We start from the raw sequence: 11,778 nt of genomic DNA, 5'->3' as shown, positions 1-11,778 counted from the left end.
CATTGGTTTAGGCTTGTGCTGGATTCGAACTTGCGCTCTAAAAGTGAGAGGCAAGTGGTCTACCAATTGGGCTACCAGGTCTATAACACGTTAACTAACACCTACCATGGAAATGCCAATTCAGTTGGTAAATAAGAAAAAAAAACATATTTCTTTCTTACAATAAAGCTTGCTTAATTGCTGCATGAGCAATAAGGTAGCCTGTTGTGTTTTTCTGTATATGTTGTCCTTATCTCTGTATTTTGTGTCCATTGTGCTCAATAAAGTATTTTATCTATCTATCTATCTATCTATCTTGGTCTCTACGAATACAGTTACATTTTATGTAACACTGTAATACAAAAACGTCACAAACAATATAAAAGAACAAACAGACAAGACTTACATAAGTAGTCCGTTACCTCTACTAGGTTGTAGAACGCAGGCGTCTGTATTCCTATAATAAGTATGCATTAGCATACTTGTTAATGTAAAGACAAAAGAAGGACATATAACTGATAAACGAGCGCAATAATGTTGGATGTCGGAATTGATGTATAATAATAATGTTAGTATAGTAAACCTCATTGGATGTCGACATCTTGTGTGGTCCGCAGCGACCACAAGTAGTGACTTGCGGTCACTGCTGTAGCGAGAAGCAAGCACTAGCCTCACATTTGTGGCAACAAAACAGTTTCAACAAAATGTGTGAAAAAGCGTGTGATACAACCTAGCGAGGCGACATGCCTACGTCGCCAGTGACGGTCGCCAATATAATTTGTTTGGCGACGCGACCTTCGTGAAAGCGATATTATGACCCTCTGTGTGTGTCGACCTAACAAACCAAACAAAAACAGTGTTATCAACAAAACAATCTACGTCAAAACCGGAATTACTGGGCACATTCGAATCAGTAGGCCATTAACACCTGCATTAATGACAGAAGGCGCGCCCGTTAATTTATCACATCGGCCACACACGACACTTCAATAAAATTAACTATGATGAATGGAAAAATTGTGTCTGTGGTCATCAATCATGGAAGTTAGTTGGAAACTAAACTGGCTTTCTGTGCACGCGATACGTGGACGATTCGATTAGGCAGCGACTTTGAATCTGGCCCGTGTCTCCTAAGAGCGTAGGCAAAGTTAGTGTGTATACCCACTCATCGTCAACTCTTTAAATCCCATTTGACAAGAGGCCAGTCTAACCCAATCCAATAATAACCCTGACACCAGGGTTGATGAGGTTGGTAATTCACCTCACAATCCACACGATAGAAGAAGACCATAAACCGGGCATATAACCTGGATAACTCTTGATAGCAATTAAATTAATAAACAAAGATATTTGAGGAGAGTTTGCATTCATTTATTTGTAAGAAAACCCGAGAAATGCGTTTCGGAATTATGTGACCTAACCTTTATTGAGCTGGTTGTCCCTTCGCGGGTTGGAAGGTCAGATAGTGTTCATTGTCATTCCGTTTAATAGTTATTGATAGTAACAAAACGGCCAAGCCTCATATTTTACCTAACATAATAGAACTTGTAAACTTAGGGTTTCTATAGTTAGACCGGAGTAGAGTTAGAAGCTTGGCTCTACATGAGATCTGATAACTTTTTCTATTCACATGGTCTTGTCTTTTAAATACAAAACAGTACAAAAATGATTTATTGCAAATGAAATTGGATGAAGCAGCGGTGTTTAAATACACATACATCATCATCATCATCAATGTAAGAGCCATACTCTTGTCGGTGTAGCATTCCAAGGCCAATTCTTTGGTTTCCTTATAAGGTCGGTCGCATTCCCTTTAAATTCTTCCATTCTTTTTCTTCTTCTTAAATTTGGCGAAATTATTTTTTTAAGAAAACTTGTACCTTTTTTGGAATAAATAAATAAATAATAATAATGTACCCTCTTCTTAGTCTTCTCCTGCCTCTCTTTCCTTCTTTCTTCTCTTCTATAAAGTTCTTAATGTATTCGTCGTGTCTTATTAAGTGTCCAATAATATTGACTATTCTGTCCTCAATAACTCTCAATATTTGTCTCATTTCCCTTTCTCTTTCTAGCACTTTCACATTAGTAATCCTTTCTGTCCAACTTATGGGAAGAATCCCATCCTCCATTTTCCGTAACTTTGATTTAAAAGACAACCTAACCAGTCGCATAACAGCTTACAAATACATCCAACCAACAGCTGTAGCTGATAGCCTTGTCTATAATAAGAGAAAGGTTTTTAATCACCTTCACTGTCATTCTCTAATTTGTCGGCTTTGTGGGAGTGGCAAACGTAAATAGGCACCTATGCGTCTTGATGATTCAGCATTCATTTGTTAATGATATCAACAATAGACAAAAGCTTGTCATATTTTACAGACAGATGTTTGAGGGCTTGAATAGTAGGTATTGTTTTGAATATTTGTTCATATTTAATTAGCACACACAAGAAACATACCGCTGGCTTGGCTGTTATAGATGGTGATCACATTGGTCTAACAGAAAACTCAGTGAAGCGTGGGATTATAGTTCATCTTGCTGGAGTATATTATCATAGTTGCGGGTAATTGTATTTATATATATTTCGTGTGTACCTTCGCAAATAAAAGTTAGTCTCGTATTACGTGAGTTTCATTGTGCGCCGCCTCCTACTACCAATTCTAATATATACCATTTGGCGACGAGTTTGTGTTTAAATCGCGTATAGTTACCGTGATTAAGTGTGTGACAATGAGTGAAACACAAGGTTTACCAAATATTAGCGCGTTAAAGGAATTTAATGTACATGTGGATCGGTGGTCGACTTACGTCAGCAGGTTACGAACATGGATGTCTATTCACGACATCAAACCGGCTAATTACTCAAAATATCTAGTTGCAGTCGTCGGTACGGAAGCGTTGGATTTGATTATCGATTTGTGTTATCCGGATAAACCGGAGTCGGTTCAGTTCGAGCAAATCGTAAAGATAGTGGAAGAACATTTGTCACCAAAACGATCGGTCATCGCCGAACGAATGATATTCAGATCTTATAAACAAAGTGCCAGTCAATCGGTGGGTGAATATCAAATAGAATTAAAACGACTTAGTAGGGCGTGTAAATTCTCTAGCAACGAGATATTGAAAGAAAATTTACGGGACCAGTTCGTGTTCGGTTTGGCGTGCGAACGTATACAACAGCGCCTGCTGATGGAAGACGAGATGACGCTCACGTTTAGCCGCGCCTGCGAGCTGGCGCTGTCACTGGAGGCGGCCGTTCGAGACTCAAAGCCCGGCGACGGAGCCGGCATGCTCCGCAGCGCCGCGGAGCCCGTGCATGCGGTGGATAGAACGCGCGGCGGACGCGCCCCGCGCCGCGGGCGGCCGGCGCCGCCGGGCCGCGCGCAGCACGGCGGGCGCGCCGCCCAGCACCAGCAACAGCAGCGATGCTACCGGTGTGGACGCACGCATCACCCGGACGAGTGTTCTTTTCGTGACAGCGATTGTTACGTTTGCGGTGACAGGGGTCACATCGCGAAAATGTGTCGTTACCGTAAAAATAAGGCGCGAGTTCACCATATAAGTGATAATAACGCGGAGGACTCAGCGTCGGAATCTAGCGGCTCGGACGATCGTGCTATTGACATTTATCAATTAAGTGATAGTGAAACGGAGAGTGACGATCGTTGGGTTATAAATGCTAAAATAAATAATATACCGATTACGATGGAAGGTGATACCGGTTCGGCCATTAGTGTGATTTCTATAGCAACCTATAATAAGTACTTTAGAAATTGTGAGTTAAAACCTTTAAGTACGAAGTTAAAAATGTATAGCGGCCAACTAGTGAAGCCATCGGGTAAGTTACTCTGTTCAGTCGAAATAAACGGAAAAATTATAAGAGACTTATCGTTAACGGTGATCGGAAATGATCACAGTTCATCTCTTTTCGGTCGGGACTGGATGAGGGCTTTTAACTTTCGGTTTCCAAGAATTAACGAATTAAAAGAAATTCCGATGAACGTACAGTCCACTGCCAACATTAAGAGAGAACTGATGAAGCGCTTTCCGAATGTGTTCGCGGCAGGTATAGGTACTTTCAATAAAGCTCGCATATCCTTGGAAACGGTCACGTCAGCTCGGCCGGTTTGGCGGCGCGCGCGCCCTGTGCCGCACGCACTGCGCCCGCGCGTGGATACCGAGCTGGCGCGGCTGCAGCGCGAGGGCATCATCACACCCGTCGACTGGAGCGAGTGGGGTACGCCGGTGGTGCCCGTACTCAAAAAGAACGGGGAGGTCCGCCTATGTGGTGATTTTAAAACCACTGTTAACCCGGTACTCGTTGAGGACAAATACCCGATACCGAGAATCGAGGATATATTTGCATCTCTTCAAGGGGGAAAGTTGTTTAGTAAAATAGACCTAAGTAGCGCATACTTACAGTTTTTACTTGACGAGCCATCGAGGAAATTGTGCACGATTGTCACTACTCAAGGTATGTTCTGCTACAATAGGCTACCATTTGGAATTAAATGCGCGCCTAATAAATTCCAGCGTATGATGGATAAACTGTTTCGAATGCCTTTTGTTACTTGTTATCTAGATGATCTGACAGTTAGCGGCGTCGATAGTGAAGACCACTGGAAGAGGCTACAAGCCGTGTTTAAAATCTTATCAGACAGTGGATTGCGTGTTGCACCGGAAAAATGTAGTTTTTTTCAAAAAACTATATCGTACCTGGGATACGTCATCGATGCCGACGGATTACATACAGAAATATCAAAAGTAGATGCGGTGATAAATACGCCAACACCGACGACACAAAAACAACTAAGAGCATTCCTGGGACTCATAAATTATTACGGGAATTTTTTATTTAATTTAAGTGATACTTTAGCGCCACTGTATGACCTATTAAAAAGAGAAAAAGATTTTCAGTGGAATGAACACTGTGATAAGGCGTTCAGTAATGTAAAGAAAGCATTACAGAGCGCCCCTGTCCTGGCGCATTACAACCCGACGCTAGCGACCACTGTGAGTAGCGACGCGTCCCCACGTGCGCTGGGCGCCGTGCTGTCGCAGCGCGGCGCCGACGGCTGCGAGCGCCCGGTGGTGCACGCCTCACGCACGCTTGCCGCCGCTGAGAGAAACTACGCGCAAATATGTCGTGAAGGATTAGCAGTTATTTTTGCAGTTACTAAGTTTCACGACTATCTATACGGTCGAGAGTTTACTTTAGTGACAGATTGCAAGCCGCTGGCGGCGATATTTAACGAAAATAAAGGTATTCCGCTGATGGCGGCGAGCCGCCTTCAGAGATGGGCAGTAATTTTAGGAGCATATAATTATAAAATCAGGTGTATTGCGTCGAATCATAATTGTGTAGCGGACAGCTTGTCCCGTATGCCCACAGTCGAACAGAGTGACCACAGTCGGGTTGAGTATTACATTAATTTTGTTCAAAATGCGTCACCGATTAATTACAGAGAAATAGCAAAAGTTACTACTACAGATAATGAGTTACAAGAGGTAATCAAATCAATAAAAACAAATTGGCTATACTGTAATAGTGGGAAACTGCAAGCTTATTTTAAAATACGACAATACCTTAGTATAGAACAAGGGTGTTTAATGTACGGCCACCGTGTGGTTGTACCGCGACATTTAAGGAACGATGTACTAAAACAGATACACAACACGCATCAAGGAATAGTAAAGTGCAAGAACCTAGCGCGGAACTACGTATATTGGCCGGGCATCGATACGGATATCGAGCGTGTATGCCGGGCCTGCGAAACGTGCGCGCGCGAGCGGCCCGCGCCGCCGGCGGCCGTGTCTCGAACTGTAATCAGTTCTCGAATTTAAATAATCAAATTCATAATAATATTAAAATGCATCATATCGATTTTATTTTTACTCGAGTGAGTAATCGATTTGTAGGTTATATATGTCATAATAACACTGGCCAGAAAAAAGTTAATGATTTTGGCGGGCTGTCATTACGAAAAAACTAAATAATTTTCAGAGAACAAAAGAAGGTGCATTAGAACAGAGAACAGAAATAAGTGAACATTCAGATTATTCAGAAACAGATCAGAGCAGAAATAACAGTGTATTTTCAGATATAACAATCAACAACAGTTTTATCAGACTTCCTGTCGATGCGCAGGAAGAATATTCAGTTAAGTCTTATCATCATCATCAGCCGCACGACATGGTGGAGATGCTGGGATATCTTTTGAACATGTAATTTAGTGTTATGATACCCAGTACGAAATCAGTAGATACAGAATAGTTAACATCAAATCAGATGGACCTCATTAGATGGACCAATTCAGTTGTTAAATCAGTTGACTCAAATCACATGGGCCAATAACAGTTGTTAAATCAGATAGGCCAATAACAGTTGTTAAATCAGTTGACTTAAATCAGATAGGCCAATAACAGTTTTAAATCAGTTGACTCAAATCAGATGGGCCAATAACGGTTGTCAAATCAGTTGACTTAAATCAGATGGGCCAATAACAGTTGTCAAATCAGATGGGCCAATAACAGTAGTTAAATCAGATGGACAAAATCAGTTGTCAAAGCAGATTGACCAGATTAGTTGCGAATCAGATCAACCAAATCAGTTGATAAATCAGAAAGACGAAGCCAGTTGTTAATGTTATCAACATAAAATCGGATTGATCGTGTTAGTTATCAACATTAAATCAGATTGACTATACCAGTTATCAACATTAAATCATATTGAATATACCAGTTATCAACATTAAATCAGATTGACTATACCAGTTATCAACATTAAATCGGATTGACTATACCAGTTATCAACATTAAATCAGATCAGTTAAATTGAGATGTTAAGTTTGTTGTCAGTCAGTTCAGTTCATTTACGAGTTTCGGAAAGTACGAATTTATCGATTTTATGTATTTGTGGTATTTTTTTATTATGTTCTACTTCAATTTATATTGCAAAATTTCAGTGTAAACATATTCGAAATAGTCAGTAAGTATTGTTATTAGAATGAATACCAACCATTTGCTAAAAGTTAAGACCAAGTTTTCAATTAAATATCGTATATTAACCAATTCATATGCAACAGTTATAGAACATGAATCAACAATCGTGCTATCAGTGGCGCAGAAGCAATCCGGGCGTCATTATCCACAGCTAGTGGATGCCTTCCAGGTTATTATTCAGTACAATTAAGAGTTCTTCCTTGTTGACGAGCTTCGGGAGTTGGAGAACATTAATCAGCAGTTCAAAGAGGTAAACTATACGCTGACGCATATCAGTCGCAGATCAGGATATTCAGGTGAGAGCCTAATTGCCCTCTATTAAGCTGTACCTCCAGTAGCAACAAATTGGAATAGCTCAAATTTTTAGTCCTTTTTCAGTCGTTAGTTGTCAGCACAAACCAAACATGCTAACATCATCTGGAGAAAGTTGTGATATTAGATATATTAAGTTGTTATATTACTGATACTTTTCAGTTATCCAGAATAGACGTATCTGTTTATGTTTATTGAAAACATCAGCAAAATTATGATTCAGTGCGCTGTCTCATAATCAACAACAGCTTCAGCTAAATTAACAGGACATAGCAATGAAACAGAGTTTGAGTCTAAGTCAACAAACTGCTTCTCAAGCTGTTCAGAACATAGTGCAGCAAATTGAACAGTCTACTCAAAATCTACAGCAGGGTTTAGAATGCTGAACTTAATCAAAACACATGTGTATTTCATAATTCTTGCGTCGGGGCAGTGTCTCGAACTGTAATCAGTTCTCGAATTTAAATAATCAAATTCATAATAATATTAAAATGCATCATATCGATTTTATTTTTACTCGAGTGAGTAATCGATTTGTAGGTTATATATGTCATAATAACACTGGCCAGAAAAAAGTTAATGATTTTGGCGGGCTGTCATTACGAAAAAACTAAATAATTTTCAGAGAACAAAAGAAGGTGCATTAGAACAGAGAACAGAAATAAGTGAACATTCAGATTATTCAGAAACAGATCAGAGCAGAAATAACAGTGTATTTTCAGATATAACAATCAACAACAGTTTTATCAGACTTCCTGTCGATGCGCAGGAAGAATATTCAGTTAAGTCTTATCATCATCATCAGCCGTACGACGCTCACTGCTGGGCATAGCCCTCCCCCAAGTTAAGTCTAATAATACTTATATATTTTCCTAATTACTTAGATATCAGTTATGCTATAGGTATTTGTATTATTTGGTATAAATCGACAAAGGGAACAAATTAAATTGCATTAAGAGGAGAGAACAGAAATCAGTGAATATTCAGATTATTCAGAAACAGATTAGAGAAGAAACAGTGTGTTTTCAGGTACAACAATCAAGAACAGTTTTATCAGACTTCCTGTCGATGTGCAGGAAGAATATTCAGTTAAGTCTTATAATACTTATATATTTTCCTAATTACTTAGATATCAGTTATGCTATATTTGTATTATCCGATACAAATCGATAAAGAGAACAACAGACAGTAAACAACGGATAGTAAAACAATAAGTAAAACATTGCAGTAGGTAATATCGTTGTGGTGATTTATCACGTAATCAGATGAATTTATCAAGGCAATCAGGTGGACAGGGATGGCTGTAAGGGGCGGTTGGAGGCCATTCGCGGGGTTTCACCCCATATTCAAACATTGTGGGCTTTTTGCCCTATATTCAGACGGCTATGGGCATGTTGTCCATTTGTGGGTATTTTGCCCCATAGGTATTCATATAACTATGAAACATTCTAATCACATATTCTAACATCGTTGGTTTTTTACCCTATATTTAGACAGCTATGGGCACGTTGCCCATTTGTGGGTATTTTGCCCCATAGGTATTTCATATAACTATGACACATTTCAGTTTTGGAATGTGATACAGAATTCAGATAATTCGTGACCTTACATGATTATGTATGGTCCACGACAGGCCGCGCTGCACCCCTGGCAGTGGCCGCAGGAGCCCTGGTATCGGCTGCACGCTGATTTCTTTTCGTTAGCCGGTAATACATTGTACTATTTTGTGATCATTGATGCTCATTCCAAATGGATTGAAGCTTATCGTGTGCCAAGCACAGCGGCTAAAACTACAATCCAGAAACTAAAAATTGTATTCGGACAATTTGGTTTGCCATATGAGTTGGTATCCGACAATGGTCCTCCTTTCAATGGAAATGAGTTCCAATGTTTTTTGAATAACTCCGGTATACGACATATCACAGTAACTCCATATAAACCAAGTAGTAATGGTGCGGCAGAAAACGCCGTAAAAATAGTCAAAACCTGTTTGAAAAAAGCGATACGTGACCACGTTGAATTAGAAACCGCATTAAGTGATTTCTTATTAATGTATCGTTCAACTCCTCATAGCATTACGGGCAAAAGTCCAGCTAGTTTGTTATTGGGAAGAAATGTGCGGACACCACTCGACCTGTTGCGTCCTTCAGCTAGTCACATGATAATGCGTAAACAACTCGCTCAAATTGAATATAAAGCAGGGTACAATCGATATTTTAATATTGGAGAGCGGGTTTTCTTTAAAAACTTTAAAAATAATACCGCTACTTGGGAAAGAGGTACAATCACTGATAGAATTGGCCCACTGACTTATATTGTTGCCTATGATGGCAAACACTTGAAAAAACACGTAGATCAATTACGTCGGGATGATTGTGACTTGGAAGATTTATCTTCCATTAATACACCCTTGCAACTGGTTAGTACTGACGTACAAATACCACAAGCTGATAACAGGCAGATGCCAAGTAACAGCGAATCCACGTGTGTGCCGTCTGCAGATACCTCGCCCTCTCCGTTATCAGAACCACGTAGTCCCGTGTTAATGGCTTCATCCAGTCTAGGCAGAAACCCAAACCATCCAGTTAATGCTGAGAGTAATATGCCGCACATTACTAAAAGAATCCGGAAACCTGTTCAAAGATACGGGTTTGACATCGACTGAGTATCTTAGGCTATGGTTTCACTATTACCTATGTTATTGTATAGATAAGCTAATATTAATTATAGGTATATAAAATAATATATAAAAATGTGTTTACCTATTTCACATTTATTGATATTAATTTTAATTTCAGTTTTTTTTTATTTGTAACAACTATGGGTCAGATAGGTGTATCGTTAAGTAATTACACTACGTACTTTTTTTTTATCATTCTAGTTATTTTACTTATAAGTACCTAATTACTTTCTAACATAATTGTCTTTGGTCAAAAGCAATTAAATAAAAAAAAATAATACTTGTAACTAAGTACCTATATAATATAAGAATACCTGTAGTTTTATTTAGTTTGGGTTTATTAGTTTCGAGTCAGGGAGGGAAGAATGGAGTATATTATCATAGTTGCGGGTAATTGTATTTATATATATTTCGTGTGTACCTTCGCAAATAAAAGTTAGTCTCGTATTACGTGAGTTTCATTGTGCGCCGCCTCCTACTACCAATTCTAATATATACCACTTGCGATGGATGTGCCTTTGACTACCCCAATTTGTATTATTAACACGTTTTAATCACCTAATATTTGCAACACTAATTTTAAAAACCTGCGAATTGGATTGGATTTTATTTTGTTTCGATAGAGAATTTGCATTTCTCATTACTACAATTGTGAAGTGTCAGAAAAGTACTCTTTTAGGTTATAACAATTAATCGCTTAAACTTACAACCATATGCCAGTGTCGACAGGAAGTACTTTTGTAAAAAAGTATACTTGTTCTTATATTCTTATCGTCGGGGTTGTGGTGTCAGGGTTATGATTGAGCTGCCAAAGGCGCCTGACATGGCTCATGTAACGATTACTTACATCAGTAAATAGTAACCGGGACCAACGGCTTAAGGAGCCTTTCAAGCACGGATCATCTTACTTTTGGACAATCAGGTCATCAGCATGTAATGCCCTAACCAAACTAGGGATCACAAAGTGATTTTTGTGAAAAAGTATAAAGTAACATAGACATTTCAGTTCAGTTGTTTAAGACAGTTGATATATTAAAAAACAAAACCAGCCACGGTCTTGGCTTAAAGGTCATGCAACCAAGCCATGAAATAAAAAAAAAACCGCTAGTTTAAATGATCTATTCAGGATGTCCATTCTAAACTTTTTTTTGCGACCACTTAGCAAGGGACTAGCTTCAGATTCATTTGTTCTTCCTCTACCACATACATTCAGCACTTTCTGTAGCATTTCACTTTGTCTGTTCCTCTGAAAACCGCTCATGAAATGCTAAATTAATTTCAACTCTAAACTGCCGGTATTTGCAACTTTAATATAATTGAAGGAAACTGTATATCAGTGTGTAAAGTTGCCACAGTTTTATTTCATGTCCCTTTGCTGCACTGTCTATATTGACTAGGGCTGACGACATAAAGATCATATTTTTATCAATAACTAGATAACTAATATGTAATACAAACCGGATTTAAAAAAAAGAAAGGAAAACATGAAACAGTAGGACTAGGGCCCTGTGCTGGGAGGTTTTCTGGCCACGTCTTTCCCTCAGCGTTACAGATTCCGATGTGGTAGTAATTTTACAGCTAGTTACATAATATGTAATTTGATTTTTTGACGTTCAAAAAGCGCTAACTCTGTAAGCCAATTTTGAAAAATAAATGTTTTTGAATTTGATTTTTTTTGACCAGGCGAAGTTCGTATTAATTTTTTCCATATTTGCTTATATTTTAAACCTTCCCTGGTTGTTCAAATCGGTTAAGCCGTTCTCTTAGCAGGACTAACGAACAGCAGTTCAATTTATATATATTTT

At 38.9% G+C, this 11,778-nt stretch overlaps 1 protein-coding gene across 1 annotated transcript; it reads left to right on the top strand.

The window, feature by feature from the left end:
- Positions 1-2,709: 2,709 nt before the first annotated feature.
- Positions 2,710-9,958, top strand: LOC126368269 (uncharacterized protein K02A2.6-like). Its single transcript, XM_050012165.1, has 3 exons — positions 2,710-5,487; positions 5,647-5,802; positions 8,927-9,958. Exons 1-3 carry the CDS (start codon positions 2,710-2,712, stop codon positions 9,956-9,958), a joined length of 3,966 nt encoding a protein of 1,321 aa, XP_049868122.1.
- The last annotated feature ends 1,820 nt before the right edge of the window (positions 9,959-11,778 follow it).

Source organism: Pectinophora gossypiella, chromosome 7, assembly GCF_024362695.1.
Source record: "Pectinophora gossypiella chromosome 7, ilPecGoss1.1, whole genome shotgun sequence".
Classification (NCBI taxonomy): domain Eukaryota; kingdom Metazoa; phylum Arthropoda; class Insecta; order Lepidoptera; family Gelechiidae; genus Pectinophora; species Pectinophora gossypiella.
This window is presented reverse-complemented; position numbering and strand designations above follow the sequence as displayed.